Genomic DNA, 25,806 nt, shown 5'->3' on the forward strand with positions numbered 1-25,806 from the left:
ACTGTGAATGTTTTACAACAAAACATTGCTTTAGGTTTTTTTAGGATTTAACAATAAGGTTGGTTTAGGTAACTTGTTTTATAAGCATTAGCATTTGTCTGATGCAATAAACTGATTCATATTTCACTATTAATGAAAACGTATAGCACATGTATTATTGTGAAATCCTATTTTATATTAAATTTAATAAAATAAGTTTTAGCCTTTATGCTTCACAACAATAAACCAAGATTGAAAGAAAAACAAGATTGAAAGAAAAACAAACATAGTTTACATAATTTTCCTCATTTGTCAATGGCACATACCACAAAAATATGAAAGGTTCAAAATATGAGCCTTTTTGAACAAATCATTTCTTGTTTCTTTCTCCCACAAGATTTATTTACGTAGACGACTGTACGGGAATAAAATATATTTTCCACACAACAGAAAAATAAGGGTAAAAACGGGCATGAAATAAACCAAGATGTACATGTGTTTCCATTTTTAAGCAGATAGTTGAAGCTATTATGTAGTTTGGTAACACTATGAATAAAGAAACCTTTGATTTCAACATCTTAGATTTGGGTTCAAAGCCATGATTCAATCCTGTTTCAAAAAAAATCACAGACCAGTTTATAAATCTAAGATCTGGAAAACTGTCTGTCATGAGTGCCCTTGAACTCCACAGCAGCGCTGTTCACTGTCAACCAGATTTTTATTGTTTTTATTATTAGTTTCTATTTTAGTCTGTTTTATCAGGTTTAATATTATATACATAAACTTAAAAAGGGTAGTCTATATTTGTAGTTTTACCTCAGATAGTGTTTGGATGTCAAATGTCAAATATACTAATGTACATACACTTACTTTTTTATGTACTTTAAAATGCCCTGGAAAGGTTGTCATGTAACCTTTAAAAGTAAGACTAAATTTATATATTTTTATATAGCCCAGTAAAAAAAGACTTTTATGGCTTATTGCACAACGCACTTTCGCTGTGAAAATAATGTTGAACTAACAAATGCAGTATGGAGAAGGGAAACATGCTTTACTGCTTTCTTCAGTATAGGCATACATCTAAAATACTTTTTAAAATAATTTTTTATTGTTTTGTTTTTTAAAGATTTTAAGCTTTGAATTTTTTTATTCTTACATACATATTCTTATTGCACATAAGAGCTGTTATAGTTTTCTTTTAGATTTTATGTGCATAGGTTGTTTCTGACACAGTAATGTTTTTTTTATTCAATGCTTTGAAACACAGTAATGTAATTTAATGTAAAACATGTTGCAATCAAGTTGTGAATTCAACAGATGGTGGGAATTAGTATGTGAAAAACAAAATCATTGTATGTGTTATAGGGGTTTTTGAATAAAATGTGAAAATTACATACATATTACATGTTATTATTTTGACTTATTGCTTTATGCAATATGATAGCAATGTGAAGGACCTCCATGGAGCAAAAGTAGCAAAGGGGCAACCGCTACAATTTTAAACAGATTATATATAAGGGTTCAGGCCTAGTTCACCTTTAGAAGGAATTTAAGAAACATTGAAACCACCTTATAGCGATTATACACTTAGGCAAGTATACACCTCCCAAAACCCTGCATTTTGAAATAAATTTAAACACGGTTTTATAAGGATCGTATTTCTTTCAACACACAAATTTGTCCTCTCAAGCTTGTGTCAACACGAGGGATTTTATCTTATGAGCTCCAATAATTTACCGAAACGTGATATCCATACGACAATACGGACAAAAAACTACAACTTCCGTCATGCTCTGCGCTTCGACTAATCTACTGCGCATGCGCACCTGGCCTGACCCGGCTCGCGGAGAGAAGAAAGCTGCAGCGTAAAATATAATCGATTGTAGAGCTTATTTTTTCTTCTGACGTTTTAACAACCAACCGAAAACATGTCAGGAGACGAGGTAAGATAGCAATCGTTGTTTTGCAAGATTATATTTGAATAAGGCTTAATTTAGAGAGTCAAATGAGAAGGACAATTGGGCCTAACGTTACTAGAACAGGGCAGGCTGTGCATCAAACACATGTGCACTTGCTCGTAGTTTCTACATTATTTCTTGCCTGTCAACTAGCCAAACACTAAACGTCTTGTGTTTTACTCACTGCCAGTGCCATAATAATACCTTGACATTGTTTCTTTTATGTATTCATGATTTACCATATGTATGGTATCATATGCATACCTACATATAATACTGTAATATGCTTTAGTATTTTACTTTATTAAACCGTAGTAAAATTCCTAGATCCTATAGAGTTTTTCAACCATACCATAGTAAATTTTAAAATATACCACAGTGAACTATAGTTTATCAATCTATTATAGTTATCATAGTACATATTTGGAATGGTACATCCATGGTTTTTGGACTTGATACTAATAAGTTTTTTTTAGATGGTACCATATTTCTTTTAATATGTTGCTGTAGTTTTTGAGCATGGTACCGTGCTAATACCATGTTTTACATTGTTATTTGAAGTCCCTTGGATTTTAATTTTAAAAGCATTTAGCACCATACTGTGTATATTACCTTTTGATACCATCGCTCCACAATTTCCCCCCAAAAAATATTACTATAATGCACCATATTGTAACTATTATTATGTGTGATCCAAACCTACATAGTGTAAAGAATATTCTGTACCGTGAAATCTTTAATATTGACTTCTCATTAGGTGATAATTGCTTTCCACCATTGTTTAAATTTTTTTGACATCTCTTGACAGCCAGCATTTTTGTTTTATTGTTCATTTTGTCGCTCTTCCAGATGATATTTGACCCAAATATGACCAAGAAGAAGAAGAAAAAGAAGAAGCCTTTCATGGTTGAAGAAGATGGTGGTGAAGGAGAAGAAGGACAGCAGCAGCCGGAGACGAAAGAGACGGAGGGCGATATAGGAGAAGAGAAAGAGATTGAAGTCGATGAAGAAGAGGGGAGGAAGAAAGGTAAACAGCATTCGGCTCTTCTCCATCTAAAGGAACATCATTTTGTAAAATGCATAAAAAATCTAATTGAGGCGGCTGTTTTTCGTGATCCCATTTTCAAACTTTTGTTAGTGGGTAATGTTGCAAAAATATAAATGTCAATGCCAAGCGATATATTTTATAGGGTTAACAGATCTTTAAATGAATTACGACTTGTGTGACATAACACCTTTGTGGTCCAGAACCATCAGATGACCTGGATGACTTGAACTTCTTTAACCAGAAGAAAAAGAAAAAGAAGTCCAAAAAAGAAAAGATCTTTGACGCTGAGCTTGAAGAAGGGATGAAGGTCAGTAGATCGTTTGCACTCGTTATCTATTGTCTTTACTACCATAATTGTTTTTCTTTGCAAGATGTTTTGACCACGAAAACATGCGATCTGTCAGTGGCTTCGGTTTTCTTGGTAAAAAGTTGCCTTTTTTTTCGTTCGATGCACACACGCACGCACATGTAAACTAAATTTGTAAACTAAATACATTCAAAATTTCCAAAGGAGCTGAAGATCGAAACCGAGCCATCAGAAACGCTAGAGGACGATGACTTGATGCTGCCGGCTAAGAAACCGAAAAGAAAAGTTAAAGATTTCCAAGAGGATATAGACAGTCTGAACAAAGAAGATGGTAGGTGCATGAACTTACAGGATGAACGATTCTGAGCATGGAGCGTTTTAGGCCTGATTTCATTGAAAAAGAAACGGATCGGTCAGGTTTCGCAATGAGAACTGATGGTGGAAATGCACAACGTCAATCTGAAAGTACTTTTTTCCTAAATGAAACATGCATTTTGTTTAAAAGGTGTTGAAGATGATGACAATAAAAATACAGATGACATCACATTCAGCATACAGATGGGCCCCGCGTGGGCAGGATCCGAAAGAGATTACACGTATGATGAGGTAAAACCTAAATATTGTATGTTGATTGCAATTCTGGTTTAGCCAACGGTAATGCAGTGACTTTAAGTGTATGACTGAACATTTGCAAACATTGTGTCTAAGCTTCTAAACAGAGTCTTTAACATCATGCGGGAAAAAAATCCAGACATGATCGCAGGAGAAAAGAGGAAGTTTGTGATGAAGCCTCCTCAGGTGGTCAGGGTCGGCACAAAAAAGACATCCTTTGTAAACTTCACAGACATCTGCAAGCTGTAAGTTCAAACTATAGATGCCAGTATTGTCATAAGAGGACATCAAGCACTTGTTTGAAGTAAACTATTATGCATTTTGCAATATACAGTATGTTTGATGCTCATTTTTATTTTCTTAAGCATTTCAGGAACAGTTTGGCCAGTGATTTAGATATTTGATTGTTCCTTAACCCTTTTCATTTTGTCAGGTTGCATCGACAGCCAAAACATCTTTTGGCTTTTTTGCTGGCTGAGTTGGGTACATGGTGAGTTTATATTGTTTTTGTTCTTTGCATGCATGTAATGCAATCTGTATGTGAAAAGGTAATTTTTGGTTTTTGGGGAACACCACTGAAAGGGTTATTTTTGTTAACCCTTATCAAATATTGTCCCAGTGTCTGGTTTATTTGTCTAGTTTAAGCCCTCTGACTGAAACCTAAAAGTGAATTTTCAATTTCTGCAATTGTTTTCAATTCACGTTCATGAATTTTTGTAATTGGTTATATCTGCACAAATTCACTTAAAGGGATAGTTCACCCAAAAAATGTAAATTATGTCTTTTTTTCTGTCAACCTGTATAAATTACTTTCTTTGGCTAAATACAAAGGTATATTTTTGAAGAATGAAACGGATCAAGGACACCAGTCACTTAAATAGTATTATTGTGTCCTACTATAGAAGTCAATGGTGCCCCAATTTTGCTTGTTACAAACATTCTTAAATGTAAATAAATGTGCTGCTAACATGATTGGCGTGAAACCGGCCTGTTTTGAACGTTTTCATATGTTTTGAAAGACATTCAAAACTAATCTAGTTGCCCGCCAAAGCACATTCTATTACTAGCCCCAATTTTAATATTTATTTATGACATAATTTTTGGCTTCATTTATGTATGTTAACATTTTAAATAATGATAAAACAAATAAACAAATAAAATTAAATAAATCAACAAGTAAAATAATTTTTTTTATAGACAATATAATTAAAAAAGTGTTTTATCCATTGTTGTAGCCCTTGCTCACAAAAAGGTTGGAGACCCCTGCTATAAAGAAAATCTAGCTTAAAGGGACAGTTCATCCTTAAATGACAATTCAGTCATCATTTACTCCCTCTCAAGTGATTCCAAACCTGTATAAATTACTTTAAGCACAAAGGAGATTTTTTGTTTGTAACTAAACAGATCAGAGGCACCATTCACTTTTATAGTATTATTTTATTATTGGAAGTCAATGGTGCCCCAGATCTGGTTTGTTACAAACATTCTTAAATTTGCTGCTAACATGATCGGTGTGAAACAGGCATGTCAGATGTTTTGAAAGACCTTCAAAGGATAATCCTCATAGTTATATGAATCTTATATGGCTTTAAAGACAATCTAGCTTAAAGGGACAGTTCACCCAAAAATGAACGTTTTGTCATTTACTCTCACCTCAAGTTATTTCAACCCTGTCTAAATTACTTTCTTCTGATAAACAAAAAGGAAGATTTTTTGAAGAATGAAACAAGGGCACCAGTCACTTCCATAATATGATTCTTTTCCTACTATCGAAGTCAATGGTGCCCCAGTTTTGCTTTGTTAAAACATTTTTAAATGTAAATAAATTTTTAATGTGCTGCTAACATAATTGGTGTAGTTTTCATAATAGTTTTCAGATGTTTTTGATAGACGTGCATAAAAAGACAATAGCTTAATAGCTTAAAGGGATAGTTCACCAAAAAACAAAAACAAATTTGGCATCATTTACTCCTCTTCAAGTTATTCCAAACTTGTATAAATTACTTTAGGCACAAAGGAAGATTTTTATTTTTTAAAGAATGTTTGCAACAAAACACATCAGTTCATTCACTTTCATAGTAACGTTTTATTATTGTAAGTCAATGGTGCCCCAGATCTGTTTTGTTACAAACATTCTTAAATGGGACATAATCATAATCGGTGTGAAACAGGCCTGTCAGATGTTTTGAAAGATGTTCAAAGAATAATCTTCATATTTATGAATCACAAGACTTAAAAGACGATCTAGTTTAAAGGGATAGGTCACCCAAAAAATTAAATTTTGTCATTATTTACTTCCCCTCAAGTTATTCTAAACTGTATGAGTTTCTTTCTTCTGTTAAACACAAAAGATATTTTGATAAATGATGTTAACCAGACATCCCATTGTGGTACCCATTGACTTCCATAGTAGGATAAACAAATACTATGGAAGTCAGTGGGTACCATCAACTGTGTGGTTACCATCGTTTATCAAAATATATTTTTTCATACAGGTTTAGAACAACATGAGGATGAGTAAATGATGACAGAATTTTCATTTTTGGGTGAACTATCCCTTTAAGAATTCAGTTAACAAAGTACTTCAATATACAAATTGGACAGTTTTATTGTTTTTACAGTTATGTTTGTATTTATCATGAATTGTTTTTTAATTTTCAGCGGGTCCATAGATGGAAATAATCAGCTTGTCATCAAAGGCAGATTCCAGCAGAAACAGATAGAAAATGTCTTACGACGATATATTAGTGAGTGTTTATTGGATTAAACTCAGAAATCGGCATTTTATTCCTGTTATCATTAAGAATGATTTATAGGTACATGTCATTCTGCACATTTGAATCTTGCTCTTATCTTTATCTTAATTTCTGAGAAGACAAGATGTCTTTTCTTTCAACAAAGTGTAATTACTTAGTCCACCAAATTGAAACAGATTTACTTTTGGCCGACATCATCAAGCAGTTTTTTAATCTTTCCTATCAACCTGTCATATAGAGACCACTTTTCATGATCCAGTACCTGGTAAAAAACAAAAACAAGGTTGATTTGTTCTTATTTAATAAGATCTGTTTAACTCGAAACTTTAAAAATATATATTTTTTGCGAATGCTATTGCATCTAGATTTAAAGGTACAGTGTGTAATTTTTAGAAGGATCTTTTGACAGAAATGCAAAATAATATACAAAACTACATTATCAGTGGTGTAAAAAGACCTTTCATAATGAACCGTTATGTGTTTATTATCTTAGAACGAGACCTTTTTTATTTACATACACGAGGGTCCCCTTACACGGAAGTCACCATTTTGAAACCCTTAACGGAAATTTTTTTATCAAGTTTTCTCCTACGATGACATGTTTGTCCGGTTGCGGCTACCGTAGCTTCTCTATGCGTTTCAAAAGCCAGGGGTGAGCAGTGGACTAAGCCATTGGTTGCAATTCACAACCTCACCACTAGATGCCGCTAAAATTTACACACAGCACCTTTAAAATACTGACTAATATTATTGATTTATATAGTGGTTTCCTTTAAATGTAAAAATGTACATGTAAACATTCAAACCTGTGTGTTTTCTTTTTTCAGAGGAGTATGTGACATGCCACACGTGTCGGTCTCCTGACACGATCTTGCAGAAAGACACGCGTTTGTATTTCCTACAGTGCGAGACGTGTCATTCTCGCTGTTCGGTCGCCAGCATCAAGACTGGTTTCCAGGCCGTGACGGGCAAGAGAGCGCAGCTGCGTGCCAAAGCCAACTAACGCCTCTTACTTCACCCTCCGCCACCTTTTACGGCCCGTCTGAACACCTGCGTTTCAGTCAAACTGCTCAAATCTACTCAAATCGTGCAGGATCCACCGGGATCTGTCGGATCATCAGAGAGTCCCACGTTTTCATCACTACATTTTGGCTATTCAAATGGCAAATTACATTTCTTTGAGGTATAGAAATGTCTATGCACGTGGAAAATTTACTAAAAGATTTGTTGGCTCTGGATGAGAAGCTCCCGCAGTGCTGTGAAGCCGTGTATGAATAAACTGTTTGTGAATCATGCTGTATTGTCTTTAGAAAAAAAACCCTGAATGAATAAAATGCATACCAGCTGGACAAACACGTATTCTGTACATTTCTGGAAAAAATATCGCTTTTATTTTTTAAACAGATTGGATTGGATTGAAAACGAGGCCATGCTGTAAAATAATGGAAACCGCTGCTAGTTCTCCCACTTAGAAATTATGGAGGGGTCTGAAATTGTCATCGTAGGTGCATGTCCACTGTGAGAGACTTAATCTAATAAAAAAAAATCCAGACATTACAATGTATGATTTTTTAACTATTTATTTTTTAACTAAGTATTTGAACTAGTGCTGGGCAAAGATTAATCGCGATTAATCGCATACAAAATAAAAGTGATTTTTGCATAATAAATGTGCGTGTACTGTGTCTAATTATTATGTATATTTAACCTCAGAATTGTTTTATTTATATGTCATTTTTTAAATTTATATTTAATATAGATTATATAAAAATATAAATAAATATATATAAACATGTAAATGTTTCTTAAATACATACATGAATATGTGTGTGTATATATTTATACATAATAATTAGACACAGCACACACTCATATATTATACCAATTATCACTTTTATTTTGTATGCGATTAATCGCGATTAATCTTTGCCCAGCACTAATTTGAACACCTGCCTATCAGCTAGATTTTTGACCCTTAAAGACCTGTTAGTCTGCCTTTAAAATGTCCACCTCCGCTCCATTTATTATCCTAAATTAGATGCACCTGTTTGAGGTTGTTAGCTGCATAAAGACACCTGTCCACCACATACAATCAGTAAAAATCCAACTACTAACATGGCCAAGACCTGAGCTGTCCAAAGACACTAGAGACAAAATTGTACACCTCCACAATTTTTACCGGGAAATTGCCAAGCAGCTTTGGTGAAAAAAGGTCCACTGTTGGAGCAATGATTAGAAAATGGAAGAAGCTAAACATGAATGTTCCCGTGTATTCATGCGCATGTGTTACTCTAAGCCAATTATCATCTATACAAATACAAATGTCATACGAAGAATTAAAGGAGTTGATGGATTACAATGTCATGAGAATCCTGAAGCTAAATCTTTTGTGTAAAACGAAACAGGTCCATATTTGTGTCACATCAAATATGAAGAATGAAGTGTGTTGCTTATGTTACATCATAAATATGCATACTGTCCCGTGTAAAGTTCACGTTACAGTAATTTTCCACAGAATAGCTTTTATGGCTACACGTAGGCATTACAGTCAGTTCACTCCTATAGATAACAAGCAGTAAAAATCACTAGCACATGTTGAAATGCCCTTCACGGTATAGGTTTTGTATTAGCAGGCATCTGTTACTGTACCTGGCTATTTTCATTTTTGTTAAAAATAATAGCGTTGTACCCGGACACATGTGCTTTGGCACTGATTAAAGGCAACAGCAGGCGCTGCTATAGAGGGAAAGACAGCAGTGGTCTTCTGCTTAACATCCTCCAGCACTCACAAAGTGACATACGAATGAATAATGAATGTTTTCTTCCCTGACAGATCTGGCTGTAGCCAAAACATGAGCATGTTAAACAGCAGTGTATTCAAGAAGAAATAATAAAAGCCAGTCTGACTTTGATAGGTGTTGAATTGTTGCTAATGTTTGAGATTAATTTAGCACCTTTGTGGCAAAACCTTATTAATTTTTATTGCTTAAAACTTTAACTCACAAAGACCCAAGATGGTATTAAAATAAGCATATGAAATTCCAGAAGTGCATAAAATTAAAAAGCATTGTTTTCTATTAGAGATGCATTGATATGAAATATTTTTACATCGATACACAATTATTGGTTATATTACCTTGCATTAATGACTATTAATATTGAACATTAAACTAGAGATGTTTCTTTACATTTTCTATACACATATAGCTTAAATTAATTGCATTTACCTGTTCACTTTTGATTGACAGGAATGAATAATGCCTGTTTTTAAACTATCGGCCAATGCACTGTAAAAAAGATTTGTTGGTTCAGCTTTAAAAAGTAAGTTACCTGGTTGCCTTTAAATTTTGAGTTAATTCAACTAAATTTTTTTTAAACAACATATTTCAGACACCTTTTTTCAGTTAACTAATATTTTACAAGTGATCATATTATGAGATTTTTTTAAAGATGTACAATAAATCTTTGGTGTCCCCAGATTGTGTATGTGAATGCTCAAAATACTCCACAGATAATTTATTATAACATGTTAAAATTGCCACTTTGTAGGTCTGAGCAAAAGTGTGCTGTTATCCTTTAAAATGCAAATGAGCTGATGAAATGCAAACACTGATCACCATAATGGTGGTTTGTTGAAAATGAAATTAAATTGTGCTGTTATTATTTCTCTTTCTCTTTCTCTCTCTGGATAGTGCAGATTAAAAGGGGGCGGTATTATTGTAATTCACCTTGCTACAGTACCTACCTCACAAAACAGGTGAAATCTGAACGACCTAATTTTTTACATGCTTGCAGAAAATGGCGTACCCAGACAAAGTTACTGGGTTGATCTTTTTCACGTTTTCTACGTTGATAGAAGCACTGGGGACCCAATTAGCACTTCAACATGGAAAAAGTCTGATTTTCACGCTATGACCCCTTTAACTCAAAATTTTTAAGGGGACATATCATAAAAATTTGACTTTTTGTTTAATTGCTATAATGGGGTCCCCAGTGCTTCTATCAACCTAGAAAATGTGAATAAAAACCCTTATTCAGTAACCTTATTTTGGTAAACCATTCTCTGCAAATACGTGAAAAAATAGGTCATTAAAATGTGGCTCCCCTTGTGATGTCAGAAGGAAATAATATCACCCCTTAATCTGCACTATCCAACCACGACACTGCCATTTAGTGCAGAAATAAGCTCATTTGCATTTAAAAGGACACACAAAAACGGCACATTTTTGCTCACACTTACAAAGTGGCAATTTTAACATGCTATAATAAATGATAAACTTCACGTATGTACTCTGGGGACACCAATGATTTATTTGACATCTTTAAAAGTCTTGTGAAATGTCCCCTTTAAGGAAACCACGTAACTTACTTTCTTAAGCTGAACCAACAATTTTTTTTAATCAACTGATACCGATTTTTGGCCAATTTATTGATGCATCTCTATTTTCTATATAAAAGTAAAATGTTATGACCTAAAAACGGCACTGTAATAAAAAAATGCAGCATGAAGTTAAAACAACTTGGTTATGCAAGTAAATTCAATATACAATTTTTCAAAGTTTTGACTGGTGATAAGTTGACATAAACAAGTTTAAATTGTTTAACTTAATTGTTTTAAGTTAAAGTAACATACAAATATATGTTGATTTGATAAAAATGCTGCATATTTTTTTACAGTGTGGTAAATTTTTTTTGCTGTGGTCTGTATTCTCAAATTGATCTGTTTATTGTGAACTCAACTGTCAACTTCACCAAGCCATTTCTAGGCGGTGTGCAAGTTGAAAATTTCCCCCATTACAAATTGCATCCATCTGGGGTCATTTTATCCACTTATCCAATCGACTCGCTCTCTAAAGAAGATGATTAATGATGAAGACTAAAAGTCTAAATGATACAAATTATATTTAAGCACTCTTATGATGTTTAACTAATAAAGCATTTTCAAGTATCTGTACTTTATCAGTGTTTTTTATTATTTTTTTGAAAACTTTTACTTCCCTGCATAAGGATACACATTATATATAATTTACGTTTACTATTTAATGTTTTACATTACTATAGTTATAACATGAAACGAGTAATAAAGACTCACAAAGTTTTACTGAAATAGATTATGAAATGTATTGGAGTAAAAAGTGATATTAAGCTTTAAACTGTAGTGAATTATTTGGGTTTTTTTTTAGGGAAATTTAGTAAAGTTATAATTCTTCACTACTGTACACCTGTGTTTTAATCGTCTCTGACCACGGATCACTCCGCAACAGTTTGTTTCACAAGTCATATAGTTTATTTACATCTGTAAATATTTCTTGCAATCTCGAAAGTGCAAGCAGAAGAATTATGCGCACGTAATTAAAAATAGCCAACCTTTGTGATACCAACTGGCATATAAATAAAATGAAAAACATTTTGGAAAAGCACAAACAGATAGGAGGAAACAGGATGGGGGTATATACATATGAGGCGCCAACAATGCAAAGATAAATGTTTTTTTTTTTTTGGGAAGCGTAAATGCAGATGTTCATGAAATTGATCCCCTTTTTAGTGGGTGTATGACGTTGCGTTCCAGTAAGAAACTGTGGGCATTTTGTAATGGATTCCTGGTTTAGGGGACGTCGCCCCTCCACATCTCTACCACTGAAGAGCTGAAGTTTAGCTGTCTGTCTCGATGACAGTCGATGCTGGAGTTTTGATGGCGCCTGTTGTTTTCAGTGTCTTCCTGCTGAGTCTGTGGTAATAAAAAAGTTTCCAGTTGACAGTGTTTTCCAACTCCCTGCTGTAATAAATACAAGAAGAGGAAGACGTTAAAATGCAATAGGGCAGAAAACAGCTATGACAAAAGACATCAGGGTGACATCAAACATCTCTCTCAACATTCACATGTGGTTTTATTCTTCCTCAATTGCTTTTAAAAGTCAGGATAAAATATTTTCTGCTGCAACAACTCAATGATGGAAAAAGCCAAAAACACTGGAAACCATCAGAACTTCAAGGTATAAAATAATTTGTTAAATACATAAACTTGCATCTTTTTTTACTTTAGGCTCCTTTCATTTTTTTTTGCAACAATTATCACAAACATGGAAAGATTTTCCTTGTCAACTAAATAACTAAAGATGTGGAAAGTTCAACATAATGGTACAGTATGGTTTACTTGTAATATATATTTGTACATTTAAACTGAAAATTCAGTTTTTGAGCCATGTAATACATTTTTAAACAATTACCCCTAAATAATAAGGCAGAAATATTTTAATAAGATTAAATAATTTTTTTTGCAGTGTGACATTATTTTTACGACAATTACGTGTAATTCCTTCGCTCTATAAATCTTTTTGTCTTTACAGCTAACATAAAGTTTTTCAGCATTTATTAATCATGGAAGTTCATGGTTACAAATTTTTGCTTTTAAAAATGTATACTATGCTACATGAAGATTAATAAATGCATTCATTAAATAATAAAAGTATTAATTGTTAATTCCTTTTAGTTAATGCATTAATTAATTTTAACAAATACAACCTTGTGTTACCATCTTACATGTTCCTACATTTTGAGGCATATGGCAAATTTCTCTGACCAAAAATGTTTTAAATGTATGCTAAATACATTTTATAGAAAGTGAAGCTTAATTAAATATATTTTTGAGTTTCTAAATATATTTAGTTTTAACCACCACCATATATTAACATATTTTTCTAAATGTAACTCAGGGGCAACTAATACATTTAAAATTTTGCAACCCATATTGCAAAAAATATATTTTTCCTGGCAAAAATATAAACATGTATAAAGTATGTGTATAAAATATACAATTATTATTAATTTATTAATTTAATGTAATCATGAATTAATTTATTATTATTATTAACTAGTATAGCTATTTTTGAAGTTTAAATTGAATTTTAAACTTTTGAAACCTATTATGTTTACAGGTTTGTAACAAACAAAGTATTTCTTCCAATGCAATGTTAAAGGACAAGTTGTGCACCTATAAAGCTATTATAGAGGTGGGAGGTGAAAAACAAACACCCGAAAATTCTCGGGCCAGCATCATATGTCCAAATTTCAGTCAAAACCGTTCTATTTCATCATAAACAATCTGAAAACAGGGCTTTAAGTGTAAAATACCGAACTTGTCCTTTAATATAAATGCTTTAAAATATATTTATTTTTTCAAATATATTTCAAAATATACACGGTTTCAGCAGTAACAACCTAAAAACAAACGTCTTTCGTGGAACAAATGTAACTTCCGGTACACTCTAAGGAAAGATTTGTTATTTTTTTGACACATTTTTTGTGTTATGCTTTAAAACATTATGTGTCATTTTCAGTGGCGAACCGTGAGTATTACAGCTGGGCCTTCAAAATATGCAATGAAGTGCAAATGCCTCTCCATGCGCAATTACGCATGGCCCAATAAATTAAAGTCACAAATTTTAATGGATAGGTTCTACTTACTACACCGCCTTAATTCTTAAAAACAGGAAAATGGAGACAAGTGAGCATGGGGGAAAAAACACCAAAATAAATTGAGAGTAGTTTGTTTTTCATAAATTTTAAAATTCAGAATATAATACTAGGCTATTCGTATTTCGTTAAATCATACAGTGAACGTGTAAAAATTCTGAGCACGCAAAGTTAAATTACAGAATAGGCATTGTTTGCCTTTAAATGCAGTTTTAAAGTTTAAAATTACTTTAATCTAACTGATAAACACAAATACAGACTCTGCTGCTCTGTAAATTTGCATTTAATTTTTGTTTTTTGTAAATATATATTTAGCTGTAGGATAGCTTGTTAGTCTTTTTTCATAAGGGGAAATATAGCACCCTGCGTTCTCAGTGCACCTCCTTGTGGCTTATAACTGTTATATTTTGCGGGCTCGCAAAATCCCTAGCCCGAGCCCCGGTGAATGTTTTTGCATTCTCTGAGATTTAGTTAGGTAATTATATTGTATGTAATTCGGCGTCGCCTGCAGTCATTACTATCCTCAAGTAAAACTGTCAGGAAGTGAAAGTATAATTAAACCCATTATTTTTCTCGTGTTCACGTCTGATATGCGCAGCGCAGCTGCACGCGCATCTCTCAGCTGTGCTCTTCACGAGTACCCGCTTAAGTAATTTAGTTTTTACCTCAGCCCTATCAAACTAGCCACAACGTCAATCACGTTTTCTGCCATTTACCTCAACCACTCTCACCGCAGAGATTCGGGCCATTAGACGGTCTATGATTAGGACTTCTTCTTCTTTTGTGTTTTACGGCAGCTCGCATCCAGCTTGTTGCATGATTAGGACTTCATGAAGGCTTACAATGCTTTGTTTTTTACCCGCCCACTTGAAATCAAAGCGTGATTGGTCGATTTGCCCGTCACTCTCCACACCAAAACACATAGCTTGGCCTTCCTTGGGATTCTTGAAGTCCTAACCAATGAATGAGCCAGTTTACCGGGCCTTAATAGAGACAGACGATTCTGATTGGATATGAACCTGACAGTAAGCTTAACGTTAGAACATAGATGAGAGAAAATATATTACATGTATTAAATTAAATTAAATATAAATTTAAACATGTAAAAACATATTTTTATTGAATACTTTATTATTTATTAGTATAAAAAATATTTTTATTAATTTTTTTAGGCCTTCTCTGAAGGCGTAGAAGGCCCTGAAGGTTCCCCACTGGTCATTTTGTGTTAAATTATACAATGTTAACTACAGATCGGCTGCCAAACCTCCCTAACATAGCGATGATCACCGTCTTTCCTTGTCTTTAGTAAACCAAAACTTTTTTATTTTCGACAAGGTATTTGTTAAGAGTTCAGTTTAGCCACTAGCCTAACCATTAAACAATCAGAGACCGGAAGTTAAGATCTGTCCAGACACGTAACCGCAACAACAAGCATGTGTCCGATGAAACTGTCTATACAAAAAATGGCCAAAAAAATATATTGGTGAAAAATATATTTTTATAAACATATTTCAAAATATATTTCAGTACATTTATTTTAATAAATTATTTTATTATAATTCAAAATATATATATTTTGCTGTGTGGGCAATAACAACCTTCCACTTAAAGAAGTTTCAAAACTCAGGTCAGCGTATACCTCCTCCGATATAATCCTCATGTAGAACCAGCGAAGCAGAACCAATCGCTAATTTGTGCTTGACGTGATGTTAATATTAATTTAGCCGTCTTGGGTCGACCTGTATGTGTCAACAGAAGCGAAGGGTCAGGAGCTACGTTAGCCATGGCAATAAGATTGTGTGGTCTCGCCGATTAGCCGAACAAATGGTTGAGCTCCATAAACATCACACAGACGGATCAGGTAAAAGTTAACATTAGATCTCCCATTGTCCTGTGTGTTTGTATAGCCAAACATATGGCAGTGTTTATGTTAAAGCGGCGAAATTGAAGTTGTTACACCTTAAACCCTGATGAGTAAAAAAAGCCACAGGGATTTTCTTTTCATTTTGATAAACCTAATGATCACAGATGGTGAAACCCTATAGCAAACATGAAACTTGTGCCAGACCACCAAAGTACAGAGTGAAAATATTTTTTTGTTGGATGAACAATGTGCATGCAATTGTCTATACGGTGGCCAATAAATGTAATATATTATTTGTGGATTGTAATGCAGTGAATTAATGCAACCATTTTTGTGTGTTATTACTTTACCACCGTTCAAAATATTAAATTGTTCTGCTTACTGTGTTTCTTAAAAAAAAATCACAATTGTTCTCACATCTTCACCTAAAAATATGTATAAAAAAATAAAACAAGGCAAAACCGGCACACTGTAGCTCCACAAACCAGATACAAAGAGTTTAGATGCAAACCCCTCTAAGTGCATCTGACATGTTTTCTTGTAAATCAGCATTTTATTTATTCAACTGTTAACTCTTTCCCCGCCATTGACAAGTTATCTCGTCAATTAAGAGAAAACATTTGCATGAAAAAAAAACGTGTTCCTGATGAGTTTTTATGGTTATCTGTAATAACGCACTTACACAATTTATAAAAAAACTGAAGCAAAAAATTTTTTTGTAATTTGACACTCCGTGTATGTTTTGATAATCTTTCTGAATCTGATCTCTAACAAAATTCCTTCACAAAAATGCAATTATTTTAGCTTTTTGCTAAAAATTTATTTTTGAAGAAAAATATTTAACAGTTTATAAGCAGAGAAAAAAAATAACCCCCCCCCCATTTTGTTTGTTTAAAAGCAGAGGGTCTGTTCATTCATTTGATATATTTGTATGTTTATATATTTTTAGAAGAAAATTTTCCTGAAAGGCATTTTGTGAAAATCATGGTACGGAGCCCCTAAGAGGACATGGAGCAAAAATTAAATAAAGTTTAGTTTCGTGTGCGCACGTGAAACTATCGCATGCTCACGTGAAACTTTGGCGTGCGCGCATGAAACTAGTGTTTAGTTTCGCGTGCGCACGTGAAACTTAGTTTAGTTTCGCGTGCGCACGTGAAACTTTTGCTTACACGTGCGCACGTGATAGTTTCAAGTTTTTTGGTATTTTGATAGCTTCACGTGCATGCGCGATAGTTTCAAGTGCGCACACGAAACTAAACTTAAAAAAAAATTCTGCACATGAAACTAAACTTTAGATTTTTTTTACTCCAATGTCACCTTAGGGGCTCGGTATAATGGATTCTGCCAACAAATCTGTATTTCTGAATGGCCTGAAGCCGGGATTAAGCAGTTTTGAAGTGAAAGTATTTGATAAACGTATAATAGGTATTAACTGAGTCTCATTTTTGATGGAGGTGGCTTTTAGCGACTCATTTATATAAAAAAAACACTTGTTTGGAGCAGCGGGGTCCCAATCTTTTTCTTTATCCCTAAAAAGTTTAGTTAATGGAAATGTGGAGATAAAACCGCGTGCATCACCTGAGGCCAAAATACACAGACGAGAACAAAATTATAGTTTTGCTTCATGAATCTTGACTTGTTGCATAACTCGCATGGAAAGAACTGGAAAATGCTAATTTTCACTAGTCAAGAATTGACAACAGTTGTTATGTTGTCATCCTGAAAAATGTTTCGATACACTAAATTGAAGCTAATAGAACACCATGTGACACCAGATTTAATGATTTGCACTCACTGACTGTCATTTTTACAACCTGTCCTCTACATGAAGAACATCTTTATTCATCTTGGGTGACATCCTTAAGTGAAAGCAATACTAGTAAACATCTCATGTTTTAAATTATCACTCGAATGATCTATTGTGCTTGTTTTCAGTTCTTGCCTTTTATTGAAGAATGGGGTCCATTTCGGATATGTGATTGTTTTCCTAAGGAGAGAAGAGATGAGAAATCATTTTTAGGGGAACATAATTTTTTAACTTTAACTGCTTTTGTCGGTACGACGTGTGACCTGCAAAATTAAATCACAACCCTACACGGTTTTCTAGTTTTATTCTAATCTTATATTATTACTTTTATTTAAATGCAAAATTCATAAGCATTTTATGCAAGAACATTTAATGTGATAAAGAAATGAGCATAAACACATGAAATCTAATCTTTGTCTCATTTAAAAATCATTTTAATACTTTGCTCGCTCTTTATTTCTCTCTTACCATGTCGTCATCGTCGTCTTCGTGTGTGTGGTCCTCAACTTCTTCAGCATCGCTGTGTTGTAGCTCTTCTGATTCTGAACCCGACTCGTCCTGAGATAATTCACTCTTCATTTCATCTGCCCTCTGCAACTCTACAAACACATCCATGTATTACTGTACAGTAAAATTTACATCTCATATACATTTACAAATCTATGCACATGTGTATCATGAAGGACAATATTATACTCTGCAAAAATTATGTCAATGTAAAGAGTTAAAGTTGTTAAACACAACCAGTTAGTTATATATAGGTTAACAGTCATATGTGTTTGATTTAAGCAGTAAGAATGTGTGCATGATAAAAACACACGGCAGTTTATTAAACTTTATTTTTTTTTAAATGCATTTTTAATATTCTGTAAGTGTGCCAAATTCATTTTCATCTGATCTTAAAAGCATAATAGTTTAAAAAAGCAGTAAAATAGTTATTTATGCAATCACATTTTAACATGCCAACTGGCGACATGCATTAAAAAAAAATTAACAGTGCTTGCTAAGACAAACATCACTATTATTGTTGCTCATACTGATATTACGCTTTGGCATGAAATTTATCCTGCATCATTTGTTATAAATGATCCTGTAAATCATGCAGCTTGTTAAGTAGAAGTGGGCTTTTAAATTTCTAATCTTCTATATTATTACTGTCTAGGGGACGATGAAGAAAGTGGGGAAAAATCCCATAAAATTACAGAGATATTGAGATATTTCTTTTACTTTAGCAAACCATAGCAACCACATCACGTCACATTTTAAGTTTATCAATTCTAGTTGATAAAAAGTTTCTTCTTGCATTATTAGCACCTTCCCAGACAAGGGCAAATGACGTCAAACACAACCCAGACAGCCCAAGACTCCGGGCCGGATCCGCACTCATTTATAAAACTGTGCGTAGGATCCTTACTAAAAGTCTACGTACGCACAAAAGCCAAAAATGGCTAAGACTTTTTTTTAAACAAAGCAATGTCCCTTTATAAATCAAAGATCAACTGCAAGTGTGCGTACATAAATTATCCTTAGATCCCACACTGTAAAAAAAAAATCAGCAGAAATTACAATGTTATTGCAGCTGGGTTGCCGGTAACTTACTGTAGATTTAAATTTATGCTTTTTACTGGCAAGAGTTTGTTCGAAGTTGAATAAATTTTAAATATTAACAAGTCTTTATCTTTACAGAATAAAGCTACAGTATACAATAACAGCCTTATGCAAAGCATTCTGGGAAACCAGAAATCATCAACCTTTTTCTGTTTTTTGCTTCAGATTTTGTTTCCCAGAATGTTTAGCTTGATGCTGTTTTTTAGCTTTACCCTGTAAAGACAAAGACTTGTAAATGTTTAATGTTCATTTAACTTTGAACAAAATGTTGCCAGTAAATAACATAAATTTAAATCTATGGTCAGTTACCGGCAACTCAGCTGCAATAAAACTGTAATTTCTATGGACATTTTTTACAGTGCACCCTGCAAGCCCATTCTCTTTTTAAGTTTGTAATTTTATATATCACAACCTTTGCGTGAGAACTGGCGTTCGCACATTTACAGTCCAGCTTTATAAATGAGACCCCAGATCCACGCCGAAGTCGGCAGTTTCGGATGCAGATCCGGCCCGGAGTTGTCTGCTGTCTGGGATGCGTTTTTTTAGTCTGGGAAGCCTTTTGTTCTTCAGTTTAGTAATAAAGGTGGTAGAGTACATAGTGTGTATAGTACGCGTATAGTTGGAACATAACTACCGTCTCGTCCACTACAGGGACACATATGTACAGTACACATCCAGAAATGAGTTCTGCTGCGCACAGTGTAACATCATCATTGATTAGACACGGGCCATTAGCCACATCATAACAATTCACGGACAGAATATGAAGGAAAATTATGCTTGTTCTGTCTGTGATTCAACACAGGAGGCATGATAATAGTTGCAAATTAACTGCTGATGTGAATTACAGGGATAAATCTGAAACGTTGGTTGAAGCCGCAGGTCTGTGGAAGTGTCAGACTGTGAAAAGCTTGCATGAGTTTGTATGAAGACAACATAACGTTAAGCTGAGTCAGTGCTTTTGCCCAGTTTATGCTGTAATTAAGTGCTGGCAGGGCCTTTCTCTCGATTAAAAAGCTTTTTGAAGGCTTTTCTCAAAGCAGCTAAACAATATGGGGGTATGGGTACAGCACATAGAAAAGAACATGGTATGATTAACCTGTATAGAATCTAGATGTATAACCAATCAAAGGCAGGATAGGTTATAGTGTAGTAAAGTGTAGTACATTATAGTACAGTACAGCACATCATAGTACAGTATAGTTTAGTGCATTGTAGTGTAGTACAGCACAGTATAGTATAGTACAGTACAGTAAAGTACAGTACAGTTCAGTGTAGTGTAGTGTAGTATAGTGTAGTACAGGACAGCATAGTACAGTATAGTACAGTGTAATGTAGTATAGTGTAGTACAGCACAGCAGAGTGCCGAACAGTACAGTGTAGTATAGTATAGTATAATGTAGTGCAGTATAATGTAGTATAGCGTAGTGTAGTACAGCACAGTATAGTATAGTATAGTTTAGTTTAGTATAGTAAAGTACAGTGTAGTATAGTATAGTACAATGTAGTGCAGTATAATGTAGTATAGTGTAGTGTAGTACAGCACAGTATAGTGTAGTATAGTTTAGTATAGTATAGTACAGTGTAGTATAGTATAATGTAGTACAGTGTAGTGTAGTACAGCACTGTATAGTACAGTACAGTACAGTGTAGTATAGTATAGTGTAGTGTAGTGTAGTGTAGTGCAGTACAGCACAGTATAGTATAGTGCATTGTAGTGTAGTACAGCACAGTATAGTACAGTACAGTACAGTACAGTGTAGTATAGTATAGTATAGTATAGTACAATGTAGTATAGTATAATGTATTACAGTATAGTTTAGTGCATTGTAGTGTAGTACAGCACAGTATAGTACAGTACAGTGTAGTATAGTGTAGAACAGTACAGCATATTGCAATACAGTACAGTACAGTACAGTGTAGTATAGTATAGGGTAGTACAGTATAGTTTAGTGCATTGTAGTGTAGTACAGCATAGTGCAGTACAGTGTAGTATAGTATAATGTAGTACAGTGTAGTGTAGTACAGCACAGTATAGTATAGTACAGTGTAGTATAGTATAATGTAGTACAGTATAGTTTAGTGCATTGTAGTGTAGTACAGCACAGTAGAGTACAGTGTAGTTTAATATAGTGTAGAACAGTACAGCATATTGCAGTACAGTACAGTACAGCATATTGCAGTACAGTACAGTACAGTGTATTATAGTATAGGGTAGTACAGTATAGTTTAGTGCATTGTGGTGTAGTACAACACAGTTTAGTACAGTAAAGTGTAGTACAGGACAGCACAGTACAGTACAGTGTGAAATATAGTATAGTTTAGTACAGTGTAGTGTAGTACAACACTACATAGTATAGTACAGTACAGTACAGTGTAGTATAGTATAGTGTAGTACAGCACAACATAGAACAGTACAGTATACTACAGTATAGTGTAGTACAGCACCGCAGAGTATATATTGTAGTATAATATAGTACAGTGCAGTGTAGTATGGTATATATATTATACCGTTAGTACAGTAGTATAGTACAGTATAGTGTAGGGTCGTGAAGTGTAGTATAATATAGTAAAATGTAGTAAAGTATAGTGTAGTATAGTATAATATGGTGTTGTACAGTGTAGAGTAGTGTAGTATAGTATAGTATAGCGTAGGGTAGCATAAAGTGTTATTGTATAGTATAGTGTAGTGCAGTGTAGTGTAGTGTAGTGCAGTACAGCACAGTATAGTATAGTGCATTGTAGTGTAGTACAGCACAGTATAGTACAGTACAGTGTAGTATAGTATAGTATAGTACAATGTAGTATAGTATAATGTATTACAGTATAGTTTAGTGCATTGTAGTGTAGTACAGCACAGTATAGTACAGTACAGTGTAGTATAGTGTAGAACAGCACAGCATATTGCAATACAGTACAGTACAGTACAGTACAGTACAGTGTAGTATAGTATAGGGTAGTAGAGTATAGTTTAGTGCATTGTAGTGTAGTACAGCATAGTGCAGTACAGTGTAGTATAGTATAATGTAGTACAGTGTAGTGTAGTACAGCACAGTATAGTATAGTACAGTGTAGTATAGTATAATGTAGTACAGTATAGTTTAGTGCATTGTAGTGTAGTACAGCACAGTACAGTACAGTGTAGTTTAATATAGTGTAGAACAGTACAGCATATTGCAGTACAGTACAGTACAGTACAGCATATTGCAGTACAGTACAGTACAGCATATTGCAGTACAGTACAGTACAGTGTATTATAGTATAGGGTAGTACAGTATAGTTTAGTGCATTGTGGTGTAGTACAGCACAGTTTAGTACAGTAAAGTGTAGTACAGGACAGCACAGTACAGTACAGTACAGTGTGAAATATAGTATAGTTTAGTACAGTGTAGTGTAGTACAACACTACATAGTATAGTACAGTACAGTGTAGTATAGTATAGTGTAGTACAGCACAACATAGAACAGTACAGTATACTACAGTATAGTGTAGTACAGCACCGCAGAGTATATATTGTAGTATAATATAGTACAGTGCAGTGTAGTATGGTATATATATATTATACCGTTAGTACAGTAGTATAGTACAGTATAGTGTAGGGTCGTGAAGTGTAGTATAATATAGTAAAATGTAGTAAAGTATAGTGTAGTATAGTATAATATGGTGTTGTACAGTGTAGAGTAGTGTAGTATAGTATAGGATAGCGTAGGGTAGCATAAAGTGTTATTGTATAGTATAGTGCAATAAAGTGAAGTGTAGTGTAGTATGGTGTGCAGTGACGGTAGCGTGATACAGTCTAGTATAGTGCAGTTTAGTACAGTACAGTATAACATAGTATACTATAAAGTAGTGATGCACCGATGCATCGGCCGCCGATATTTATCGGCCGATTTTTGATGAATTTGAAACCATCGGCATATCGGCAATAGCACGAGAAAGGCCGATACCGATTGTTTATTAATTAACCGCATAAAGTCAATGAATTGCATGTATAATTAAAATGATTTAATGTTTGGGTGTGCACTAGGGCTGTTCCGAATACCATTTTTTGAGCTTCAAAGCTCTAGTAGAAATCAAATCAAATATTCAAAGCTTCGGAAGGAGGGGCTGAACATATTTTTCTCTATAATAAAGGCAGGAATCTGTGTGCGTATGTAGCGGCGTGCCTGTCACGCGTGCTGCGAGATCAGCATTAGTGAAACAAAACACGAGCAAAACTTTTAATAAGGTAACGTTAGCCTAACATTTTTCTAACAAACAAACACTCCCGTATAAGAAATTAGAAGCATAGTAATTACTGATAACGTAAAGGGTAACTTAGCCCATTTAAATAAAACAACGTAAATAAATGAACGAATGAATGAAGTTCAACAAACTGTAATAAAACGGTAGCATACTTTTAAAATCAAGTTTATTTACTAACACTTACACCATCCAATATGTTTTTCATCAGTAGAACAATAAAGAAGATATTTTGCAGAAACCCCAGTGCTCCGTCATGCAAGCCAACCGATCCGCCACTTTAAACATGTATATCTAATACAAAAGTAATCCCCCATAACTCCGTGTGACATATTGATGTCTTGTGAAGCAAATCAATCAGTTTTTGCAAAAAACTGAACGTTATTTACAACACTATTAGTGTGAATGCCAAAGCAGGAAGCCCGCTTTGAGGCGATCTCTTTCTGATCTCTTCTACTGGTGGCGTTTGATGGTTGTTGGCTATGGATGTTGGTCTCTCTGCGCCACCTATAGAGCTGGAGCGTGAAGCGCACTTCCTGCTTGGCAAAAGCTCTGCATTAACGCTGTAAAATATATATATATTCGAATCTCAAAACTGAAAATCTAATGTCAACCAACGGAACGAATATTCGAACATTCTGGTCCAGCCCTAGTGTGCACTATACTTAAGCACAGACAGAAAACCTTTGTTAAGCTGGCTCAAATGTCTTGGACAATAAAAGAAACAGACTGCACTTTAGTGGGGCAAGAAGTCCAACTTTTTTGAAGTAGCAATATTTATACTCTGTTTAAAGCAATAGCACTGGCATTATTTATGTTTATTAAAGAAATCCATTATATGTAAAAAAAATGAGTTAATGTTGTTAATAAAAGAAATGCTGAATAGCAAAAACCACCTTTGAAGGTTGTCCTGTTGTCGTATTATATTTGTTTTAGCTTAATTTGTGCCTCTTATTATGTTGGTCAGTTGAATGTTAATTAGATACAATCCATGTTCAGTAAAAATAATTTGATGCAGAAATAAACTAGCTAATAGACCAACTGTATAGTGTTGTATAGTGTTTAATATCGGTATCGGCATCGGTATCGGCCAGAAGTTGTCTGCTTAAATCGGTATCGGTATCGGCCCAAAAAAATCCTATCGGTGCATCCCTACTATAAAGTGTTGTATAGTACAGTATAACTTAGTGTAGTATGGTATAATTTATTAAAGCACAGCATAATACAGTCTAATATAGCATAGTATAATAGGGTACAGTGTTGTATAGTGTTGTGTAGTATGGTGTTGTGTCCTGCAGTGTAGAGTAGTGTAGTTTAGTGTGGTATAGTGTGGGGCAGCATAGAGTGATAAAGCACAGTGTAGTGTAATGTAGTGTAGTATAGTGTAGGGTAGCATAGTACAGTATAATATAGTATAGTATGGTACAGTGTTGTATAGTGTAGTGTAGTATGGTGTCGTACTGTGTAGAGTAGTGTAGTATAGTATAATATAGTGTAAGGCAGCATAGAGTGATAGAGCATAGTGCAGTATGGTGTTGTGCAGTGCAGAGTAGTGTAGTATAGTGTAGGGTAGCATGGCATAATACAGTATAGTATAGTGCAGTATAGTACAGTATAACAGTGTAGCTTGATATAATATATTAAAGCACAGCATAGCATAGTATAGTACAGTATAGTGTAGTGTAGTGCAGTATAGTGTATTGTAGTATGGGTTTTGTGCAGTGTAGAGTAGTGTAGGTTAGCATATCATTTTACAGTCTAGTGTAGTGCAGTAGTACAGTAAAGCATAGTGTAGTATAGTATAAAACGTTTTGTATAGTACAGTATAAACAGTGTTGTATAGTACAGTATAACAGTGTAATTCTGTATAATATATTACAGCATAGCATAGTACAGTACAGTGTGGTAAAGTATACAGTATATTACAGTACAGTGTAGTATAGTATAATATAGTACAGTATAGTGTAGTACAGTGCAGTTTAGTACAGCACAGTATAGTACAGTGTAGCATAGTATAGCGTAGTACAGCACAGCATAGCATAGCACAGTACAGTATAGTGTAGTACAGCACAGCATAGTACAGTACAGTAACAGTACAGTGTAGTATAGTATGGTACAGTGTTGTATAGTGTAGTGTTGTATAGTGGTGTGC

General features: G+C 34.1%; 2 protein-coding genes across 3 annotated transcripts in view; one reads left to right on the top strand and one right to left on the bottom strand.

The window, feature by feature from the left end:
• Positions 1-1,762: 1,762 nt before the first annotated feature.
• eif2s2 (eukaryotic translation initiation factor 2, subunit 2 beta) lies at positions 1,763-8,212 on the top strand. Its single transcript, XM_055214123.2, has 9 exons — positions 1,763-1,922; positions 2,787-2,964; positions 3,186-3,292; positions 3,497-3,623; positions 3,798-3,898; positions 4,001-4,149; positions 4,338-4,394; positions 6,566-6,651; positions 7,488-8,212. The coding sequence occupies exons 1-9, from the start codon at positions 1,908-1,910 to the stop codon at positions 7,661-7,663; spliced, it is 996 nt and encodes a 331-aa protein (XP_055070098.1). The 5' UTR covers positions 1,763-1,907; the 3' UTR covers positions 7,664-8,212.
• Positions 8,213-11,930: 3,718 nt separating this feature from the next.
• Positions 11,931-25,806, bottom strand: part of raly (RALY heterogeneous nuclear ribonucleoprotein) — a 133,844-nt gene continuing 119,968 nt past the window's right edge. For both annotated transcript variants that reach the window (XM_055212226.2, XM_073870452.1), the window contains 3 exons: positions 18,273-18,403; positions 17,940-17,984; positions 11,931-12,436 (listed from right to left, as the gene is read on the bottom strand). In XM_055212226.2, coding sequence (XP_055068201.1) covers positions 17,943-17,984; positions 18,273-18,403 — 173 coding nt within the window. In that variant the 3' untranslated portion in view covers positions 11,931-12,436; positions 17,940-17,942. The remainder of the gene's footprint in view (positions 12,437-17,939; positions 17,985-18,272; positions 18,404-25,806) is intronic.

This window comes from Misgurnus anguillicaudatus, chromosome 8 (genome assembly GCF_027580225.2).
Source record: "Misgurnus anguillicaudatus chromosome 8, ASM2758022v2, whole genome shotgun sequence".
NCBI classification, from domain to species: domain Eukaryota; kingdom Metazoa; phylum Chordata; class Actinopteri; order Cypriniformes; family Cobitidae; genus Misgurnus; species Misgurnus anguillicaudatus.

Excerpts from the sequence above, each read along its gene's own strand:
- eif2s2 (XM_055214123.2), top strand. Across the intron at positions 3,624-3,797 it reads CAGTCTGAACAAAGAAGATG|GTGTTGAAGATGATGACAAT; the intron begins GTAGGTGCATGA and ends TTTGTTTAAAAG. Across the intron at positions 4,395-6,565 it reads CTGGCTGAGTTGGGTACATG|CGGGTCCATAGATGGAAATA; the intron begins GTGAGTTTATAT and ends TTTAATTTTCAG.